The 24,629-nt window shown below is 34.6% G+C and overlaps 1 protein-coding gene across 1 annotated transcript in view; it reads right to left on the bottom strand.

The window, feature by feature from the left end:
• Positions 1-24,629, bottom strand: part of LRP1B (LDL receptor related protein 1B) — a 1,807,041-nt gene that overhangs the window by 609,182 nt on the left and 1,173,230 nt on the right. Inside the window, exons 24-27 of the mRNA XM_029933319.1 lie at positions 16,510-16,707; positions 14,883-15,087; positions 5,248-5,412; positions 4,620-4,864 (exon numbers count right to left, since the gene is read on the bottom strand). Of these exons, the coding sequence (XP_029789179.1) occupies positions 4,620-4,864; positions 5,248-5,412; positions 14,883-15,087; positions 16,510-16,707 (813 nt within the window). The remainder of the gene's footprint in view (positions 1-4,619; positions 4,865-5,247; positions 5,413-14,882; positions 15,088-16,509; positions 16,708-24,629) is intronic.

The following is a 24,629-nucleotide window of genomic DNA, read 5'->3' as shown; positions in this document are numbered from 1 at the left end:
AGATATCATATGCATTCTCAAGTTCAGGGTGACACTTTTTTACAGTAGCAAAGACATGGGAACAATCTAGGTATCTATCAATGGATGAATGGATAAAGAAAATTTATGTATTGCAAAATACTTAGTCATAAAAAAGGAAGTAAATCTTGTCATTTGCAACAACATGTATGGACCTTTAAGGGCATTATGCTAAGATAAATAAGTCAAACATAGAAATACAAATGCCATATACTCTCATTTACATGTGGAATCTTAAAAACAATACAACAGCAACAAAACACTGAACTTATAAATACAAAGAGCAAATTGTTGGTTGTCAGGGGGAAGAGGTGGGGATTGGGTGAAATGGATGAAAGAAGTCAAAAGGTACAAACTTCTAGCTGTAAAAAAAAAAATAATAATAAGCCATGGGAATGTAATGTATGGTGTGGGTGATGACAGTTAATAATACTCTAGTAAGGGGTATCTGGGTGGCTCAGTTGGTTAAGTGGTAGACTCTTGATTTCGGCTCAGGTCATGATCTCACAGTTCATGAGTTTGAGACCCACAGTGGGCTCTGCACTGGTAGTGCGGAGTCTGTTTAGGATTATCTCTCCCCTCTTTCTCTGCCCTACCCTGCTCACACTCTTTTCCAAAATAAGTAAAATATAGTTTATAAAAAACATAATATTCTATAAAATATTTGAAAGTTGACCAGAGAGTAGATTTAAAAAATAAATAAAAACCATAAAAGAAAGACTATGATTTAATTTTCATTAGGATTTAGTGATACTTCTTGGAAGGGGTTACGTTCATCTATTAGTTTCTGGCAACTGAAAGATCATATGACTTGCTAACAACAACAATAAACCCCAAAGTTATTAAGTACTAATAGATATTTATGTATAGAAACATGCATTAAAATTATCAATGAGGAGCTCCAGTGGCACAATCGGTTAGCACGCGGTACTTATAAAATTATCAATGACAGAGGCGTATCTGGATGGCTCAGTCAGGTTAGCCTCTGACTTCGGCTCAGGTCATGATCTTGTAGTTTGTGACTTTGAATCTGCATAGGGCTCTCTGCTGTCAGCACATAGACTTGGCTTAGGATCCTCTGTCCCTTCTCTCTATGCCCCTTTCCAGGTTGTGCACGTGCTCCCTCTCTTCTCTCTCTCTCAAAAATAAGCATTGTTTAAAAATTAGATTTAAAATACCCACTATTGCTCCTTCATATTGCATATATTTAACCTTTGATTTGTTTCTTCTTAATCCCATATAAAAACATTAGAAACCAAAGGTTCTAAAATGCATATTCTTTTTGAAAAGTTTTGCTTATGTGTTCCATAACCAACTTGGAAATTTGTGCACAAGATGAATGAATGATAACTGATATTAAAACATTCATTAATTTCCTACTTGGAGGATTAGATAATTTCAGAGAATATTTGTAACCTTTATTTCCTTAATTTTTGAAGAATATATTTTAATTTTATAGCACTGAATGTCATGCATTTTCAAAATTTACTATTTTTTATGAACCTCATGTAATTATTCACAAGAAAACAGGGTGTTATTATTATCTTACTTGTGTTAACACTGAACCCTTGCCACCATTTTTGCTGCAACTCTATCCTCAATATATTCCTGCATCTTTTTTTTTCCATATTAGTGGAAGTGTTACTTCACTGAAGTAAACAGGATGGATAATGATTGTTACATGCTCAGTGATCCTTATAATGGGGAAAGTAGACTATTCTCTAATCATTTTCAAAATTGGACTGAATTTCCAAATTATTCTCAAAATTGACTGAATTTCATTTAGGAAATAGCAAGGTCTCGTTATAGGTGACATTCTCTAAAAGTATATAAAGACCAGAATATTTGCTCTGAATTCTGTATGTTAAATCAGATACGTATAGTAAAACCTTCTTTATTTTTTGGCAAATTGGAGAAGTATCATATAAATCATCTTTCCAGTTAAGTAAAGATGTCAAGGTGCACCTAGGTAGCTCAGTCAGTTGAGCATCTGACTCTTGATTTTGGCTTAGATCATGATCCCAGGTTGTGGGATTGAGTTCTACCTCAGGCTCCACACTGAGTGTGGAGACTGCTTAAGATTCTCTCTCTCCTCTCTCTCCCTCTCCCTCTCCCCTCAAAAATAAATTTAAAAAAAATTAACGTTGGGTCAGCTGAGTGGTTCAGTCAGTTAAGCGCCTGATTTTGGCTTAGGTCATGATCTCACAGTTCACAGGTTTGAGCCTGGTGTCGGGCTCTGTACTGACAGCTCAGAGCCTGGAGCCTGCTTTGGATTCTGTGTCTCCCTCTCTCTGCCCCTCCCCCACTTTGTGCTATTTCTCTCTCTCCTCTCTCTCTCTCAAAAATAAATAAAAACATTTTAAAAAATAATGTCAAAAACATCCCCCACCAGCAAATGAATTACAGTAATGTTCCTTTATCTGGGAATGATACATCCCAAATAGATGTCTGAAATCATTGATGGTATCAAACTCAATATATACTATGTTTTTGCCTATACACACATACCTATGATACATATTTATGATAAAGTCTAATTTATCAATTAGACACAGCAGTAGATTAACAATAATAGAAAAATTATAATAGCATATGGTCATAAAACTTATGTGAATGTGGTATTTCTCTGTCTCAAAATATATTGTACTTTCCCTTGTGCTTGTGATGATATAAAATGATAAAACACCTATATGATGAAGTAAGGTGAATGATGTAAGCATTATAACATAGTGTTAGGTTGTAGTTGATCTTCTAATGATAGTTCAGAAGGAGGATATTCTGCTTCAGGACCATAGGTCACTATGGTGGGGTTGGGGGGGGGGAGCTACTGTACAATGTCTCACTTCCTTTCTATATAAATGAAAATATCAGTAAAGCTTGAAAGTATCATTTTCCTTTCTATTTTATAAATTTACCAGGGCCCATGTTAATGTGGGCAAGTCAGACAGCAAATGAAATACATTGATCCTATTTTAAGAAGAGGGATGATGTAATGCATAAACCCAGGCCATTTTTCATGGTCTAATTCATTTAAATTAGTCTAAACATAAAAGCTACAGTTCTTAAAAATGCCAGAGTCTGGATCACAAAAACATAGAAGTACATATTTTGCTTTTATTCAAATTAAAACCAATCTTGTATTTGTCATCAACATACAGTGTTTATGACCTGATACTCTTTCATGCTGTAGGAAGTGTTCAGAAAAGAGAATTTTTTTAATTGTACTAGTACTCATTGCTGGTTAGAATGATGATTTCCTGCTTTATTTCAATTTAGTTAAATAAAATGCCTATTCAGCACAAAAGTGACTAAGGTCTATTTTCTCGCCTTAAAGTCCCCAAGTTGTGCAGGTTTGTACAATGAAAAGAGTAAAGGATTTGAGGGTGGAAGAAAAGGTTTCATGTGATTGCTCACATAGTAGATGGTGTACAGAAACACCCACATGACAAAGAAGGATCTTTTATATAAGAAAATTAAAACTGAGAAACTTAGTCTGGGACCAAAACTAGATTCAATCAGACTATGTCAGAGAGAAGGCACAGAAAATTTTGGCACAGATGGGGAAATTTTGGTAGAAGTAGTATCAAGAGAGAATGAAGGGCGAGTATTGAAGAAAGAAAAAGGATCACTATGGAATCTGTGGACCAGATAGGTGAGTGGTTTTAGTCATGACCAGGTGAAGATAATATAACACAAATTTGAAATAAGGCTTGAAGTGAAATCCGTAAGACCGGAAATGCTAACTAAGTGGAAGATTATCTGCTCTACACTGAAAGAGGGAGACAAGGAGAAAATGGATCCTCCAGGAAAGAGCTGTCATCTGAGCACAGTATTCTTAAGTAAAAATCTGCTAATACTAAGGAAATGCTGTTTGCTTTGGAAAGAGACTCTTACAGGTTATGATGCTCATTATACAGGGGAAGACTCAGTAAAGAGGTAAAAAGGGATGAGATGGTGTTATACCAAATGGCCATAGTATCCGGGGGCCGGGGGATGAAGAAAAATGTTCAGACTTAAAATAAGAACATTTGACAGGGATTGACCGGAAGAAACAAAATCACAAAACCAAGATGGAGATTACTATTGATTCAAAATGTGGAATTCATGGGGAGAGGTAGCACACATGCTCATTGAACTCAGTTCTATCAAGATGGAAAAGCTCAAGCAGACGCTTCATTCTTTCTTATACACCACTCTTCCTCCTCCCAATATACTTGCTTCACAGACAACATTTGAAGGCAAACATCAATATATCCTTGGTGTTCTCCTCTAATTTTCTGATCCTAGTCTGGTGACAGATTCTAAATCTGAAGACCTTTTACAACTTCCCACAGTTTTATTTAAAATTTCTTTTTATTGATACAAGCAGTGACTAAATACTTGGGGACTTTGTATAAAACCCTTAATTTCTAAAATTTCTTTACTGCTATAGGAAAAAAAAAGAAAAGAATATTCTGAACTAATTCAAAAAAAGGTTGGAACTACTTCTATCATATGATATAAATATTAATAACAACTTATGGAAGGGATTTTATACTTCAAATCTTAGATGATTAACGTGAAAACACTTTCTGGTTGGTTACTTCACAACTAGCACTTACCCTGGGGCTGACGGCTGGGGTGGTATATCTGAAGGTCGAATGGCTGGGCACTGGTTTTCTGAATCACACTGACATTCTGCCCTGTCCACTTATTGGCTTTTGACAACGTGTTGGTCCTCCAGTCTGTCCAGTAGACCTCACTCCCATATAGAGACACAGCAAAAGGATGGGAAAGGTATTCATGACCTCGGATGATTTCTATCATGGCTGTTCCATCATAAAGGGCTGAATAAATAGCATCTGACCTACAAAAAGGTAATATATTAGTATTTTATCAAAACTTATTTAGATAGCCCAGTTATGTTAGATGCCAGAGAAAATATTTTATAAAGTTATTCTTAATTTTTATAAAAATATTTAAATATTTAATAAAACATTTAATTAAACATTTAAAATAGTTAATAAAAACATTTTTAAAATTTTATGTGTCTGATTTGTAAAAAAGAAAAAAAAGCCCATAACAAAAACAAACAAAAATTACCACCACCATCATATTGAAAACAAATATTGCCACCGATTTCAATGTGTGTATACATAATACATGCATGTTAGAACATCTTTTGAGTTTATAAATATTATCTGTGGAAAGCAACAAGGTATACAGAAGAAAAAGTTCATTTTTTCAAACCTGGCATCTGTCCAAACTATCCTTTTTTCAAAGTGGTCCACAGTTAGTCCATTTGGCCAGGCTCCAGTTTTCATGTCTTTGTAGATGGTTTTTCTTTCAGCACCACTCATGGAAGCAGATTCAATGCGAGGAAAATTGGCATCCCAATCTGTCCAGAAAAGAATTCTGAAGAAAAATAAATAATGCTATTGTTTCAGCCATTCATTTCACAAATATTTATTGAGTGCTTACTATATGCTAGACACTTGTTAGCTAAACAGTCTCAAAAAAATTAATTAATTATCTACCCACTTGGGGCTTAGAGTCTAGTGGAGAAGACAGACTAAATAAATACATGAATATATAATTGCAGCTTCTGAAATATGGTGAAGAAAACTTTCATTCAGCAGTACTTATAGCAGATACGTGATTCTACTTAGAGAAGGTGACCAGGAAATTAAAAAAAAAAAGAAACCACACTTTGAGTAGGCTATATTTACACTAAATCTAAAAGACACAAAGAACAGTATAAAGAGCATAACAAGCAAAATAAATAGCAGAGATAAAAGCCTGCCTAGGAAAAAGGAAGTGGATGATTTGAGGAAAAAATATAAGATCAATGTGGTGAGTAAGGAGGAAAAGGGAAGAAGATGGACTTGAAGAGGGCAACTCAAAGGGTCTTGCAGGCTAAGGCAATTATTTTGGTTTTTATATCAAGGGAATAAGAAGCACATTTAAGTAGGGGAGAAACATGGTATCATAGATAAGTGGATGATAGTGAGGCAAGAGTATGGGCATATCAGGTGGTTATTTTAAAGGACCAGGCAAAGATGATGGTGGTTTGGAGTATGGTAGTGGCAAGGAAGAGAAGTGAATAGATTGAAGGTATATTTTGGATGTAGAATTTCCAGCTGATGACTGAATATAGGGAACAGAGTAGAGAATGGACCACAAGTGACTGTGTTTCTTGTGTCAGCAAAGTTAGAGTAAGGGTAAGGGAGAGGGTGTGCAGAAAATCCATTAGAGTAAAGGGGAAAATGGAAAAAGAACAGATTCTAAGATCTGAGAATTAAGTGTGAATGGATATGAAGAGAAATCAAAAGTTTACTTTTGAATTTTTTGTATCTTAAGATTTTAAGACATCAACAAAGAGGTGTTCAGGAAACTGTGGTATGCTAGGGTGAAGTTCAGGGAAGAAGGCAGGGCTGGAGATATGAATTTGGAGGCCATCAGTATGGAGATGACATTTACATTCACAGCAATGACGTAGATTATATGACAGGAAACAGATAAAAACAGACAAAATCATTATATTTTAATATATACAAACAAAGCAATTGTTAACATATCAACTTTATGTTAAAAATCATTACTTTTTTAAAAAAATCAAATACTATTTGAGACTCTACAAATTCATGCTGCACTAACAGTTCTTCCCTAAACGATCATTATGTGCCGTATGTCCTGCATTTGAGTTCTGAGGCTATTAGGTGATAGAAGGTTTATGTTCAATTGACGGTAGCCTAGACTGCTAATGCATGTTTCTATAGTGTGTATTATACATTACACAATAATTCCACAATCGTTGCAACTGGCTGTATTTTTCAAGTGCTTACTCTATGATAAATACTATTTTCAGTGCTTTAGAGATGGTCTCCTTTAATCAATCATGAGGGCATGGCTAACGTTATCTGTTTGAGATGGGAGAGTGAGATAAGAGAAGTTAAGTTACTTGACCAGGGTTATATAGCCGGTGAGTGACAGAGGGAGATGGGAAACTGGCCAGTCTAACTTCTGTTCCTATGCTCTTAACAGCTAACTCTTTAATGTCATGTCACTAAACAAAATAACAAAGAGGAAGCATCTGGTACAGGAGTAGGAGATCAGTAAATGGCAGTTGCCTTCTCTACTTTGGAGGTAGAACCCAATGAATAGCACGGTGATTTGGGAAGGGAGAATTCAAAGGACTGGAGAAATAGTAGCAATCCAGGAAATTGTTTTATCATGAACTTTGACACCATTTTGGTGAAAAATGGTAAAGTTACTGGTAAAAACACCTTTATTCTTCATTATAATTATATATAGTTTTGCTTTTGATTCTTCTGTATTTTAATGATCCTTAAGCACATGAATTTGGTAGGTTACCTTGGAAAATGAAATAATTCTCTGGAACAAAATTCAAAATCCAATTCACCCTATCTTTTTTTGAAAATATGTTTATGTAAGGAAATATGGAGCAGTATAAACTAAGTATTTGTCATGACTTCATTTTTGAAGTATATAGTCTGTTTTGGAGCAAAGGAATTCCAAATACTAAATGAAAAACAATTCAATAGATTATATACAAATTTAGTAAGTATATGTGTTAAAAAACTATGATGAACAGAGAAGGAAGATGTAGATGTTCTTGATAAGAATAGCAATTCATATACAACTCTTAAGCACTGGGCATCCACAAAATGTTACTAAATAATTATGTCAATATATTTTTTTGTCTCAAATTTGGGATTGAGAGTGGTATCTGTCACTTACTCCAGCATCTTTAATCTCAGACTCCATTTTTTCATCTGTAAATAAAAACTGTAACTATACATCGTGTCAGGAGCATTTGATGAGGTAATGTGCAGAAACAATTTAGCACACAGAATGGCTGGCACCCAGAAAAGATTTGTGTTTGCAAAAGCATGCCACACACACATAGTCATAAAGATGCATTATAAAAGAAAAAAATTCAAAGTATTTCCACATTGTTAAAGAAATGGAGAAAGACAGACACAAAGAGAGACAGAGAACAAGAATAGTAATGTCAATGTTTAAATGTCATACCAGCATGAACTGAAGGTAGATTAGTTTTTTAAAGTAAGCATAAGTCAAACCCATCAGAAAAGGATTCAAAAAAATAGGTCATAGGATTGGGTTAGTCTCAAAGAATGTCTCTCACAAACTAAGTTTATGTTGAAAAAAAAGTTTTAGTTTCATGGGCAGCTGTAGGAGTTTCATGGTGCTGGGATGAGATCCATAAAAATAAAATCTAAATTATTGTTTAATCACCAATATTCAAGTAAATTAAGTAAACTGCTGAGAAAGGATAAATTTAAATATTATATTGGGGACAGTGTGCTGATAATTGTTGAAGCTGGGTAATGAATATGAGGAATTTTATTATGTAATTCCTTCTATTTTATGTATTTGAAAATTCCTATTAGAAAGAACTCGGGGCACCTGGATGGTTCAGTCACTTGAGGGTCTGACTCTCAATTTAAGCTAAAGTCATGATCTCATGGCTGGTAAGATTGAACCTCACATCAGACTGTGCACTGACGGGGGAGCCTGCTTTTCTCCAACTTGTTTGTTCTCTCTCTCTCTCTCTCTCTCTTTTTCTCTCTCTCTCTCAAAATAAATAAACTTGAAAAAATTTAAAGTGTAAAAGAACTCAAAATTAAATTAAAAAGTAATTGGTTAAATATAAAAAGTATCAGAGGAAATTTATAAAATCTTACAGCTAGAAATCTTTTTCTCTGAAAAGAATAATTTAAAAAATAAGCTAATTTCTTTATTTTTTGAGAGAGACACAGAGAGCGAGTGGGAGAGGGGCAGAGAGTGGGAGGTGAGAGAGAGAATCCCAAGCAGGTTCGCTCTGTCAGCATAGAGCCAGATGCGGGGGTCAGACTCATAAACCATGAGGCGATCATGACCTGAGCCGAAACTAAGAGTCAGATGTTTAACCAACTGAGCAGCCCAGGTGCCCCTGAAAAGGCTAATTTTTAAAGATTAAGTTGTTTTATATGAGAAAAAAAAACCCTAATTATCTGGAAATATCAACACATACACATATTGCTTATAAATTAATGTACAATATGTTGCCTTAAAGAGCAAATGGAATAAAGATTAATTAATATAAAGCTGGTTGGCTATTCAGTTGAGTAGCTGAATGTCTTTAAAACAATGAATGAAATAAATTATGTGTCTCTACAAATTTAATTTTAGATGCACACATCTTTTCACTGACAGCAGGTTATTTGTCAGCTTCCCTTTATACTTAGGATTAAAAAAAAAAAGAAGATTTAAAATAGAAACAAGATAACATAGCATCAATCAAATTTATGGTGGTATCCTGACAAACAAGGTAGATAAGAGAGATTTTCAAGTCTGAAAAAGCTTAGGAAAAATAATCACTGAAAACAAACAGTGATTTTGAGAATGATAACTAGTCTGAGTATCAGTGGATAAGCCACCACCAGATCTAGCCAAGGCTGTAATTCACAGTCTGGCTTGATGACCCAAAGGCTTCTGAAGCACTGTCTTTTGCCTGAATAACGAATGGAGAATTGGGGTCTCTCTTGTAACTTTCTACCTAGTTCTGTCTGTCTCATTCGGATGTGGAAATTCCAACATGCATATCAGTCACCTTGCAAGTCTACATTCTCTCTCTATGTGTACATTTACCAGAAGTAGGCAGTGTAAACTCTCAAACATGGTCCACTGCCCCAAAATCGTATGGCTTGGGATACTTGGAGGAATTCTAAAATAAGCAGTTCCTTCATTTCTTCACTAAACCTAACAGCATTAAACTGTTGATTCTGTAGTACTCACTATGGTCCTAATCTTTCATCAATTCTGTGGGTAAATTTCCAACACTTTTTATAAAATATCATGTTCTAGAATTAGTTCCCCTAAAAGTGTTTTTAACTTTATTATAAGTCAGTTTATAATCAATTTAAAAAGTTGATTTCAAGGATCATTGTTTCATAAAATTCCAGGCACTCTTTTGTATACTTTGCAATGTGGTATTTTAAAAGAATCATTTCCCCTTATTACTTTCTTTTTATGGTTAAAATGTATTAGCATTTCAATGATTGCATTATTTCTTGAAATATACAAAGACTGAATATCTCTTCTTATAGGACGCATGGAAATATTCAGCCACAACTGCTTTTAAAATAGAGACTACAGTCTACTGATTCCTCCGTTCCTGCATTCACGGGTTAGTCTGTATCAGGATTAAATTGGGTCAATGGACCATGAACAACTTGTATCATTACAGGCCTGAAAGGGCCATTATCATCTATCAGGTCAAGCTGCAGAAGGTGAAAATAAATGATCTTGGCAAAAAGAGAGGTTACTTATCTATAATCTTTAGGTTTGAAAAAGCAATGTCTTTATTAGTTTCATTTAGGAATAGTCCCAGATAAAATTAAAATTTTCTTTAGATATTTCACTAATCTTCATAATTACTATATCGGCTTTTACAAATTGCAATAGTTAGAGCAGCAACCAGTTATCATGACAAATGAAATTCAAATACCAGCAATGGAGCAGGAAGACACCCATGCAGGTGCATAAGTATAAAGGCAATGAAAGTTCAAGAACTGAAGTAGAATCTGAACTCCCTGGTGCTTCTTACTCCCTAATACTACGCTTGATGTTTAGAGGAGATTCATGTACTCTTTCAGGTCACCTTAGCAATAAGTGTATTCCTTTAAAATGGAATGAGAGAAAAATGGCTCCTCCCTAAGACTCCTATTTACCATCTTGGAATAACATGTCACTTGGGATATTGGGTCAAAACCCAGAATATTAAAGGAATGTGGCATGATGGCAAATATGTTTTATGGTGTAAAACAAAGGCCTGTGGATTTTACGCCAGGGAAACAAAGTAGTTGATTAAAAACATTTGTTTTTTGGCATCTGTAGAAAAAGGTCACGAAGGACCTTCACAGTAGAAGGAAACTCACATGATGTAAATACATTTTATTGGGCTAATGTTATAACCTGTTTGTTGTTGTCGCTGCTTCTGTTTTACCTCAGCTGTGCTGAGGGACCAAAGTGGCTGGCTGTAAGCTTTTTAATTCATTTGTTATTATAAACATAGTTCATAGCAGTACCTGTTACCTGTCTTTCCCTATCTAATTCACTCTTGAAGGTGTATCCTGGAGTTTTGTAAGTTACATGTCAACAAAAAGCCTATGCATTTGCATGCATTAATTTATTTGGCAAGCATTTACTCAGCATAATTATACATACCAAGAGCAGTGAAGGATTTCATAGACATGGAACAACTTTGCTTGCCATTAGAGAGCTTATGATGCAGTAAGAAAGATAATAGTATTTACAGAAACCATACTTCTAAAAATATTATCCAGTTGATTTACCTTAAAATAAAAATTTTCAAAAACAGTTTAATTGCCTTTGGAGCTCCTATCAATTTTGATTCCTAGCTTCTTTACATATTTCATGAATGATTCGTGAAATAGGGAGAAAGTTTTGTTTTATTTGAATAGATAGCGCTGAGGCAGTAAGGTAAGTTTTAATCAAATTGTTTTTCAGTGTGGCTTTTCTTGTGCTTAGTTTTACAGTTCAGTGTGTGTGTGTGTGTGTGTGTGTGTGTGTGCAGGTGTGTGCGCATGAGCATACATGCTCATATGTAGTTTTACTATGCTCTTAGCCTACTTTATGAAATGTCCAAAGTTTAAAAATAACTACATTTTTACCAAAATATCCCACACCTAAAATATTTAATTTTACACTGAATTTTAAAATTTAATTGCTACTCCTGGCTTTAAATGCGTTTATGTGAACCTCAGATCTTAATTGTATTAATCCATTATGAGATAATTTTTAGCAATAAAAATGATATATCATGATACTCCAACTTGCCAACCTTTCAATTTCTTCCTAGAGTTGAGCAAATTAGTACTTCCATCTGAACTTTAATTATTTGAAAAAAAGTTTTTTTAAAGTCTACTCATTTTTGAGAGACAAAGACAGAGCATGAACAGGGGAAGGGCAGAGAGAGAGGGAGACACAGAATCTGAAGCAGGTTCCAGGCTCTGAGCTGTCAGCACAGAGCCTGATGCGGGACTCAAACTCTCAAGTTATTAGATCATGACCTGAGCCAAAGTCAGACTCTCAAAAGACTGAGCCACTCAGGCTCCCCATGAATTGTATTTCTGCCAAACTGTTTTTACAAGTACTATTTCTTCACTCATGTTTCCAAAAAATTACCACTGTATTTACTTGAATCAGTTTTACAATATCATAGTGTAAGGACGCAGGTCTGATTCAACCTTTCCCATACTTAAAGGGGAAGGCACCCGCTTCTCTGTATGAAAGGGTGCACATCAAGGAGGGACAATTCCTGTGGCGCCCAATCAGGAGAGGCCAGCTGACACCTTTGCCCTTCCTAGGGGTGGGCCTCATCATGCCCTACTAAGGGTCCTGGGCCCACTCTGGTTGGTCAATAATCTAAATGTTGTGATTGGCTCCCACAACTGCCAGTATTGATAGGGGGATAGGGATTGGAGCGCTGTGCCTGTGTCATCATTTCCTATAACTCCCCTTCCCAAACTCATAAAAGCCCTACCTGCCTTTGTTCCAGGCTCTCCCTCCATGTGGCCAGCAGGTTGGTAGAGTCTGTGACCCGAGCTTAAGCCTGTAATAAAGCCCTTTGCTTTTGCAGGCATGACTTGGTCTCCCTGGTAGTCTCTGGTCTTTTTTTGGGGGGGCAGTATTACAAACTTGGGCATAACAATAGTAGCACTTAGTAATGGAAGGCATCAACTTTCTCAGAAGCATTATCAGGTTTTTCCTACTCAGAGGTTAGCTTTCTGTATTTTCAACTCTTAGAGGATATATTACTTCTGAAGGTCTTTTATCATTGGAATAGTGTCTGGATACATTTTCACTTAAATAGTATTTGTGGGTGGTGTGTTGTGTTTTTATTTTTCTCCTCTCAGGATATTCTCCAAACTAAGTGAGATAAATAATTTTATTCTAAACATTGTCAGTTCAAGGCTGTAGAAAAGAAAGTTTCAATTCCCAGATCTACTGTTTTGTTTGGTCAGACTATTTTCAAAACTTTGATACACCTGTTTTGTTCTTTTGTTTTCTCTCTGTGTGCCATTTGTAATTTGGGAGCACTCATAGTTTTCCTACCATGTTGGAAACTACTGCTAAAACTACAGTTTTCTCCCAAGTATCACTTGTCCATATACAGAAAATTTTTCCGGTATATAAGATGCTGGTACAACTTAGATAAGCCTAATAGGTGAAAATTTCACACTGGTAGTTGTTATATTGAGGGTAAAACCCATGTTGATGATGAACTTTTATGGGAAGTAAAGGGTCAGGACCAGCAGTTTACTTGCAATCTCAGGTATAGTCTGTTTTCAAAAAAGAATGTCTCATTAAGCATAACATACCTCTTCTTGGTAAACTGTTATTGTAGGAAGCAATGAATGAAAGAGGCAGAATGTAAACTGTAAACATTAGAGAGCCCATCTCTAGGCTACACTATATAGCTACTGCTTTGCTCCTGGCCAGATCTCTCTGTTCTTTCAAAAGAAGCCAGAAATCTAGGGTTGGATACAAAATGTCTCAATGTTTTACATTTGGGCAAGTAATTCAAATAAATTTAAAACACTGTGGAAGGCAAAGGGAAGGCATCCGTGAGGGTTGCCAGTTTGGAACCCTGCCCTAGGCAAGCTGCTTTGCCCCTTTAATTTCTGTGTGTGAATTGAGGAAAAGGAGAACACATTTCCCAATTTATTGATTGCTGAGTCCTGGGCATAAACTAAAGCACAAGTCAGAAAGTATGGCCAGGAAGCTAACTTTAACATAAGTCCCTTTTCTCTCCCCTACATTTCATCAAACTCCCTCCTGGCTGACTCCCTTTCCTCACTGCTGCCTGGACTTTGATTTACTTAAATAGAGAGAGACAAAAATAAGAATTTTGCTCTATTAACCTTTAGCCTTGAAAATAGTTTCAGATTTATAAAATAATTACCAAGGAAATAAATAATTAAATAAATAATAAATAAGAATAAATAAATCATAAATAAATAGCATTCTCATCTATATCAGTTATATATTATCTTACACACATTTGTCATCTCCTCAAAAACAACCAAATGATAAAGATATTATCCCTGATTTACAAAAGAAAAAACTGAAGTATAAGGGAAGATAATAGAGTTGAGAGGTTCCCCAGATAATAAGTGACTGAGTAGGAACTGGAATCCTCATTTTCTGGCTCCAAATCCAGGGTCTCCCTCTTCCACTCTCTCACGGAGGCACACACAGGAGAACACTAGCGACAAAAACCTGAGTTACTCAACATTTGGCCTTGTTTTCGAGAATCATGTGCCTTGTCTTTCAAACACCCCAATAATCAGTGCCTCATTACTGGACTCCTTCAAGCTTATACGAATTTTCTTTTAAACTGACTCCAAGTATTTAGAAAACACATACAAGGTGATGTGGTTAACATCTGTGACTGCTTGGTCCAGAGACTGGCCCTGTGGTCTGCAACCATTAAAAACAACTACAGCACCTCTTTGGCAGGGCAAAGAGAAATTCATTCAATTACTGCTTCAAAACTGAGTTGCAATACCTTGCAGTAGGGTCTAATGTTAATACTTGGAAAAACATTTTTCTATCCTCTAAAAGTACCTATGTAAGCAATCTTGTAGCCACACTTACACTAATAAACTGGTGTATATATAATTATATATATATATAGATATAGATATATGCACATATGTACATGCACAAAATAAGTACTCTAACTCATAATTTATGCTATAACTGAATTCAATATTAATTTAAAAGATTATATTTTACGTCAAATTCAATATGTGAAAGGCAAACTTCTTTACCCATATCTTGGGTCCAAAGCAATGGCTCTGGGATGTTCCATGGCTCCGGCAATTAGTGTAGTTCTCAGGGAACCATCTAGTTTGGCCACTTCAATCTGGTCCAGATTGCTGTCTATCCAGTATATGTTGCCTGCTATCCAGTCGACCGTCAGTCCTTCTGGGGTGGCCAAGCCATGCTCCACCACGACTTCTATTGCACTGACCCCTACGGGGGGCGGGAAAAAAAGGGAAACCAACTTTTGTACCCATTCAAGAAATGTGTTAAGTACAAAGGAAAAGGCCAATGTATGAGCAGTACAGTTTTTAAGTATTTTATTGAGTTTGAAAGATAGAGCACAAATGTGTTACAGTGCACAAAGGAAACTAAGAATGTTCCAAATTTAGAATTACTGAACTTTCCTACCAGAAAATTTTAATTTCTTAACTCTTTTCAGTGACAGTGAAATAGAATTTTTAAAAAACTCTGAGGCTAACAACAATGGTTAGGTTTCAAAAAGTTATTTCTTGTTTCTGACTTTTGAAATAGAACATGGGTTTGGGGAATAATGATGCTCTAGTTAATATCAGTGCAATTTGGTTTCAACATTGATCTTCAGGGGTAGAACAAAGAGATCAAGTCTACCCTGGGGCAATATGCATTACAGCTCATCAGCACCCCCCCTTTTCTGAAGCAGGATAGATAAGAGTTTTTACTGCACTTACTCTTAACAAAGATAAGCCCCAAATCAGGCTCCCTGCTTCTTCCTGGGCTAAAAGACTTGCAAGATATAACATGTTTACAAATAAGAGAAGAAGGCACTAGTGAGGTCTAAATAAAAATAAGCAATATGGTAATGTCCCAAAATATTCTTATTTATTCACTTAATTTATTTTGTAATTAAAGTAATTATTTAAAAAACACTTTTTCTAAAGGATAAGTCTTCAGAGTTTATGACATTGCTGGTGTTTTTGTTAGATATTTTAATTTTTTTTTAACAATGATCTAAGCCCAAGGATCTAAATCCATCAATTGAAATCTGTCTCTATCAATGACACAGGACATAAATTCACATATGATAATTTTATTGTGTTATTATCATTTTTCCAAAATTGTAAAGGTGATTTAAGGAGAATTTTAGATTTTGATAGAAACACCTAGGGTTTGGAATGCTACACAGATACAACTTTTTCAAAAAGATTATAATATAGATTTATCTAATAGCCTCGCTACTTAAGAAAAGCCTAGATTAGCCAAAAGAGATAAGTCAAATTATGACAAAAAACACTTAGTTTATATTAGTGGTCTTTGTAACAATTCAGTATTTGTTTAAAATTTGCTGAAAGAGAGTAACAAAATAAAAACATTTTAACTCTCAAACTGTATCTACTATTGTGTGGAAGGCAGCAGTTATTTCTTATAAGTAAATTTCCTCACCAAATGTCCATGGAAAAGCTCACAAATTGAAAATGGTATGCATAGCCCAGAGTTTTGTCATTTATTTCCCTCCCTCAACATATCTTCACACATCTACTTGAAGTCTATGGTTTTACATATATAAGGGGGAGATAAGAGAACCAAAGTACAAAGATTAATCAAAGTCCCTTCTAATTACAGAATATTGTTTTGGAATTTTCAGTTAAAAATTACCTCCACTTTCAGAAAGCTTGCCCCGGTATATCCTGTCTTCCACAACATCTGTCCAATAAAGTAAACTTTGATTGAAGTGAAAATCAAGTGCTATTGTGTTTCTCAATCCAGGAACAAGTAGACTATAGTCTCTTTTATGAAGATCAATCCTTCTGATCTCATGGCGAATAGAAAAGATGATGAATGCTTCAAAAGGATCTGAAAATAAATTTATTTTTAATAGACTTATAAAACTATTTATATGCTTTCATAAGTAGAATAAAATACCTGAGGTCAAATCCAATTATTTAAAAGCATAATTTATAATATAATTCTATTATTAAAGCAGCAATTTCTTTTAATCCAACATTTAAAAGAAACTTGAAAAATTTAGCTTTATAAGTATTCATTAAAATGAAGTATAAATGTGTTTTTATTCCTTGGATTTTCATCCACCTGATTCTGATTAATGAGTAGAAGAATTGTTGTAATTCCAAGACAAAATAGGCATTTTCCATTTAATGGAGCTTCAGTTGACAATCCAAACCTCAGAAACATCAACATAGGAAGTGCTAAGAATTGGCTAAAACTAGTTCTGCTACTCTTAGCCCATCAAATGCCTACAGATCCATAAAGGAAAGAGACCCAATGAAAGAGGATTCTGTAAGAGAGTTACACACTTATATAGAGAGAGTACTCTCCATAAGACGGTAGATATGGCTTTCTCCACAGTCTGAATTTTACTAAAAGTATGTTATCATTTTGGAAATGTAACAAGTCCTGTACCAATTACTAGTGGGCATACTAATATGAGTTAGTCATGAATTTTGCTTGATAAATCCACATTTGAGGGAGAGACCCCTCAAAGATTTGTCCCCATTTCTATGTTAGTGCCATTCTCTTGGGCTTTCCTTTAGGATAATTTGTTTTCCTAATTTAAGCCTAGGCACATATTCTGAATATGAGCTATAATAATCATCTCTTTCCACAGTGAATGGCTCAAGAGGTGGATGTGAGATCTGAATCAGGCTAATGGGTTTATAAACTTATAGAGAAGATTTCAAGCTGAGGGTAAAAAGTATCTTTTCTTTCAAGGTCATAGATCTCTAAGCCTAGTATTGTCAGTGTCCATGCCCTTGTAGTTTGTGTAAGTGTACTCCTGGTATTGTACTAAAAGAGAAAAGAGCCACAAAATAGAACAAAGCAGCAATGACCTGGGGAGATACAGTGTCCTAAGGATGTTCAAGTCCACAGTTGCAATTATCCCTGACATGTTCCTTCCTTCATACTCCCTATATATTTCCCATGCTTTCGATATGTAAGCCAATGCAGGTAACTATTCACTCAGTTTGGGCTGGGTTTTTGTCCTTTGCGACCAGGTTTACTGTTCCTATTAATTTTCATTTCTCAGAGAGATCTTTCCTGATGAATTTCCTAATAAAGGCCATTAAAAAATAAAGTCATTTATTTATTTAGAGAGAGTGAATATGCAGGAGAAGGGCAGAGAGAGAGAGAGAGAGAGAGAGAGAGAGAGAGAGAGATGGAGGGAGGGAGGGAGGGAGGGAGGGAGGGAGAATCCCCAGAAAGCTCCGCACTGTGAGCACAGAGTCCAATGTGGGGCCCAAACTCACAAACCATAAGATCATGACCTGAGCTGAAAACCAAGAATCAAAAGCTTAACGGACTGGGCTATCCAGGCACCCAATAAAGGCCATTTTTATTATTTTGTATCTCCATAGCCTATTCATTCTCCTTGAAGCATATTTAAAATCACTATTTTGGGGCACTGGGTGGCTCAGTCAGTTAAGAGGCCGACTTCAGCTCAGGTCACGATCTCATAGTTTATGAGTTTGAGCCCTGCGTCGGGCTCTGTGCTGACAGCTCAGAGCCTGGAGCCTGCTTCTGGTTCTGTGTCTCCCTCTCTCTGACCCTAAAGCTAGTGACATTTCAGCTCTGAAGATCTTCCCCACCCTTTGGCTTACGGTTTGCCCTTAGTCAAGTAGTAAATTAGAGGTGCAGCAGCCACTTGCTGGAGACATTTATATTTAATAGCTGTTAAAGGACATGGGGTTTCAAAATTGTAAAGCAATGATGTGCTGCCTCTTCCTTAGAAAATGGCACCAGAAAAAGAAACACACACACACACCGCAAGAAATGCAAGTTCCACTTTCACTAACACTGGGAGACATGTTACCAAAACACCTCAGCATTAAAAGAAGGGCTGCTGAATGCATTCAAAGTATGGACAGTTTCTGAGAGATGATGCTTACAGCATCATTATATATATTGGCAGAGCACAATTCTCAAAGGAGGTAAGCATAACTAAGGGGCAGATTCCATATTCAGTTGTTGGAAAAAGAGAATGAAAATAACACCCTGGTCTCAGAAACTTCTCTGGGCCTATTGGCACCATAAAGATTCATGAGGAAGGTCTAATGAAGGATCAAAGAGGAATGCAATACATTAAGTGAAAGAAGCCAGGTTCAAAAGTCTACACACAATATGGTTCCATTTCTATGAGATTTTGGAAAAGGCGAAACAATAGAGAATGGAAACAGAACAGTGGATGCCAGAGGCAAGGGGTAGGAGAGGACTTGGTTACAATTGTTAGAGAAAAATTGTTAACCTTTCTATAGCCACTGAGAAGACAAAATGGAAAAAAAAAAATAAATGCACACTAGCAACAATAATGAAAAAGATTAGAAGGGGCACTTGGGTGGCTCAATTGGTTAAGTGTCTGACTTCAGCTCAGGTCATGATCTTGCAGTTCATGGTTTTGAGCCCCATGTCAGGTTCTGTGCTGACAGCTCAGAGCCTAAAGCCTGCTTCAGATTTTTCATCTCTCTCTCTCTCTCTCTCTCTCTCTCTCTCTCTTGCTTGCTGGCTCGCTCTTTCTCACTCTGTCCCTCCCTTATTCATGCTCTGTTTCTCTCTCTCAAAAAAATGAATAAACATAAAAAATTGTATAAAAGATAAGGAATCTAGGAATGGAATTGCTAAGAAATATACAACCATCATATGAAGAAATTTTAAAACACTAATGAGAGGACAAATGTAAAGGCATACAGTATTATGAGATAGAAACAACAACAACAAAAAGAAAACAAAAGCAAAACAAAAACAAAAACAAAACCAATGTCCCTAAGATCTTGTTTTTGCCTGAATTAATTTATAAATTTCCTGTGTTGGAAAAAGGAAAAAAATAACAAATACCTTTCATTTAAAATAATACTAGAATACTAGGTAATTTCAAATTTTACATTAAAAAAGTATGACTCACCAGGAAAATTCAACGGTAAATATATAATAGTGATTAACTTCAACAAATATTAAAATATATTATTATATCAATAAAAATATTTTGGTTCAGACTCATATCTAACTTTAGAGATGAGAAATACAGTAGTTTTAGATACCTGGAGAAGAAATGAAGTTGGAAGTTTTCTGATTTAATACAAGACATATTTTCTAGATAGCTTAATCATTTTGATATAATAAGTGGCACTATGAAAGTCTTGGAAGTAAATATAGAATAATTATTTTTAGAACTCTAGAATGAAACAGGCCTCCATGCATTTGGCAAAAATCATAGAAGACCTAAAGAATTTTGTTTAATATACATTAAAAAATTATAGGACAAAATTAATATAAAAAAGTCAAAAGATGAATGATAAACTTCAATGAACATATGTCTATGATAAATGACCAAATTCTTTAAGATATATGAGCTCTTATAAAATGACAAGAGAAAATAGTCAAATAAATAAGAGGCAAAATGTATTAAACAGATAATTAAAAGAATGAAAAATGTGAACTTTTAATTTTTAAAGTGCCCAATTTTTCTCATAAAATGATAAATGGATTTTAAAGCTTTAAAATGTTGGCTAAGACTCTATATTGATTAAAGTGTAGGCAAAAGTCACTCTGACGTATTGATAATGGAAGTATAAATTATCCTAACCTATACAGAGAGCCACTAGGCAATAGCCATCACAAGATATATGTGTGTGTGTATATATATATGTATATATGTATGTATACCCATATGCACCTTGACCAACTAAGTCCATCTGTAAGGAATCACTCTAAAGATATAGTTTTACCTATTTAAAATGGCAGGTGACTATGGAAATGCTCTCCAATATTATTTGTAGTAGCAAAAGATCAGAAACAACAGAAATGTTTACCAATAGATAGGTAGTGAAATAATTTATGATATAGACATATACTATAATTAATGGGGCCACATAGATTAATGTGATTGATATAGAAGGACAGATATTGAATAATTCCAAATATTTTGTAAGTTGAAAACAGAGAGATATAAACAATGCAAAATCGATGCTACAATTTAAATTATAAAAATATTTTTCTAGACCTATATGAAGGCACAGCATAGAATATATCTTGCTTACTAATGAGGGAATGCTGTTAACTCTGCCATGGGAACTGGAGACTGGGGTTCAGAAATGAGGAGAAAACTTTCACTTTATTCTGTTTTCATATAAATTGATAGCACTTACATATGTCTTCTACTAAGATTTTTAAGAATAAAAATTCAAGCCGGTCATAGAAGGAATTATCATTTCCTGCTTTTTAGAAACACTCAGAAATAGAATGAAAATTGTTTGGCCATGACATATACATTGAGCAAGGTATTTCAGTATGACAAATTCTGTAAAATGTGTTTTTTTCTCCCTTCAGGAGAACTGATATTTCCACTATAGCACTATTTAAGAGATCACTTACTGCTCTTATTTTTATGCTCTATTTGAAAAAATACTTTCTCCAGAACCAAAAATTACTGACTTTTTGTTAAAACTGAATGTAGAAGGAATTCTACAACAGAAGACCTGGAATCTACTATTTTGTCTACTACAAATAAAGAAAAGCAGTAAAGCACATAAGCAGGGGAGAGCAGAGACAGAAGTAGAGAGAGAATCCCAAGCAGGCTCCATGCATCAGTACAGAACCTGACATGGGGCTTGAACTCACAAACCATGAGAGCATGGCCTGAGTCAAAGAATCAGACGCTTAACCAAGTGAGCCACCCAGGAGCCACTTGTTGTCTTGATTTTTAAAATAAAATACTACTTTTGGTGATACATGATCTAAAGTTTCATGTATAAAGAGTCCTGAATTATTAATTGTATTATTAATGAAGCAATATTAATATTAAGTCTTGAATTATTAAGTATATTATTAATGAAGCAATATTAATATTAACCAAAGTAGACTTTAAGAAAATAGCTTTTGTAGAAATAAAAGTTCTCTATTATAAGGTGAGAAAAGTAACAGATAAAATAAAACTCTTAAGATGGTGTCTGCCTGAATAATATAGGCTAAAATACATATAAAGCAAAATCTGACAATTAAATGGAGAAATTGATGAATTCATAATCATATTATGATGTATTTAACCACAACTCCTACACAAAAACTGGTAGAAAAACAATAACAAAGATGATTAAAACAACAAACTAAACAAAAAGCTCAACCAACCAGAAGAATATTTTCCTTTAAGCACACATAGAATATGTAACAAAATGACCATAGACTAGTCTACAAAGTAAGTCTCAAGAGATAGCAAACAACCTAATAATGGACACCTACTCTGAACGCAGTGGAATTAAATTAAAAAGCAATTATAAAGACTGCTAAGCTCTTCATATGTCTTAACACCAAAAATAATTGCTAAACAATTTCTTAGCCAACAGGACCTCAATAAAGAATTCTGAAATAAAGAGAGACACTATGGCAATAAATATAGATTGAAAAGCATGAACAATGAAAATTAATGAAATAGAAAATCAGTTCCTGAATGGTAAGGTAAGAATCCCCAAATCCCCTCCTTTATAAAAACAGTGAAAAACAGTGAAAAAATGGTCAAAATCATTTTTTTTCTGAAATCTAGAAATTAACAGAAGTCTACAAACAATCCAATGAGTGTTTATTTAAGAAAAACTCCTGGGGCACCTGGGTGGCTCAGTCAGTTAGGCATCCAGTTTTGCTCCGGTCATGATCTCATGGTTCCTGAGTTTAAGTCTCACTTCAGGCTCTGTGATGACCACTCATATCCTGGAGCCTGCCTTGGATTCTGTGTCCCCTCTCTCTCTGCCCCTCACCCACTCATGCTCTGTCTCTTTCTCTGTCACTTTTCTCTGTCTCTTTAATAGATAAACATTAAAAAATGAAAAGCAAAGAAAAACTGCTGAGTATCTGTAGGAATTGCAAACTATGTGGTGTTTTAACATGTGCCAGTCCCCTTCCCCTTTCCTTAGTTTCATAGTAGATTTAAAAACAAACAGTCCTGAAGTCCCCAGAGGGGACAGATGGGTTTGAAGCTCCTCCAAAAGCCCAATCTCCAGAGAATTGTTCAATGGAAGAATGGCCCTTTTAAGAAAACGTGCTGGGGGAACTGGATTTCCACATTCCAAAAAATGAAGCTGGAACCTCACACCATTTATAAAAATTAAAATGTATCATAGACCTAAATATAAGATCTAAAATTATATACCTAAGAGAAGGACACTTAGTGACCTTAGATTAGGCAAAGACTCTGAATAGACATTTCACTCAAAAGCCTATAAAAAGGACAAAAAGGCACATAAAAAGATGCTTAATGTCATTAGTCATCAGGGAAACACAAATCAAGAACAGCAAAATACCACTCCACACCTCCTAGAATAATGACTATAACAAAAAGATGGACAATATCAACTGATGGCAAAATTGTGTAGAAATTGGAGACCTCACGCTCTGCTGACAGTGTTTTAAAATGACGCAGCCACTTTGGAAAACACTTTGGTAGTTCCTCAAAATGTAAACATTGACCTACCATATGACCTAGGAATTCCACTCTTAGTTCTAACCACAGGGGAAATGAAAATGCATGTCCACACAAAAACTTTGAATATTCAATGCATTATTTATATAATCAAAGAATAAAAACAATCCAAATGCTCAACTGATGAATGGATAAACAAAATGGCATATCAATACCATAAATATATTATCCAGCAATAAAAATAAATACTGATGTATGGTAAAACATGAATGAACCTTGAGAACATTATGCCACGTGAAGGAAGCCAGGCACAAAAGACCATGTGGTATAATATTCCATTGTTATGAAATGCCCAGACTAGGCAAGTCTCTAGAGACAGAAAATAGATTTAGAAGTTGCCAGGGGTGAAGTAGGGTTTGGTGGAGAGTGATTTGAAATATATATGGGGTCTGTTTAAAGAAGGGGTTAAAATATTTAGAATATTTTATTCTAAATTAGATAGTGGTAATGGTTGCACTACTGTGTGAATATACTACCAAGTACTGAATTGTGCACTCTAAAAGAATGAATTTTATGGTATATAAATTATATTTCAATCCATCTGTTATAAAAAATATGGAAATGAGTATGGAAATTTGGAAAGAATAAAGAACTGTACAAATGCAACTTTTAATTTATTGTTACCCTCAAATCATAATTTTAATCTCATCTGGATTAATTTATATAGCTATACTCAGCTCTAAAAACTTTTCCATCTATATGAAGAAAAAATACAGCATACTGACAAATTAATGTCTTTTTTCTTTTCTGTATATTTTTGGTAGATGAAAAGGAGAAAATACTTTTTAAAAAAATAATAAAATAAGATATAAATGCAAGAATTCAGGAAATAAAAAAATAACTCCAATAAATTAGGTAGAATAAAATAACTACAGAAACTGATAAAGCAGGAAAAAGAGATTTTCAAGAAAGTCAAAAGCCATTCGTTTGAATGACTAATAAAACATGGATAGATCTATGACAGGATCAATACATGTATATACATTTTTGCATATATGCACAGATGAATAAAGGATGAACAAAAATAAGAAATTAATTATAAAAGATATTCATATTACTCAATATATTCCATAATTCATTTCCTATTTGCCTATTTGATAGAAAATTAGAAAAAATAAGAGTGATACATTTATTTTAATAAATATGAAAATAAGTAAAATAGACCATTTTCTAGGGAAATATGTTACCAAAATTGATTTAAAAAAACAGAAAATCTGAACAGATCTATAATCATTTTAAAAATTGAGTAGTAAAATTATGCTCTCTAACCAACTATAGAAAGACAAAAAAAAAA

Source organism: Suricata suricatta, chromosome 3 (genome assembly GCF_006229205.1).
Source record: "Suricata suricatta isolate VVHF042 chromosome 3, meerkat_22Aug2017_6uvM2_HiC, whole genome shotgun sequence".
Lineage (NCBI taxonomy): Eukaryota > Metazoa > Chordata > Mammalia > Carnivora > Herpestidae > Suricata > Suricata suricatta.
This window is presented reverse-complemented; position numbering and strand designations above follow the sequence as displayed.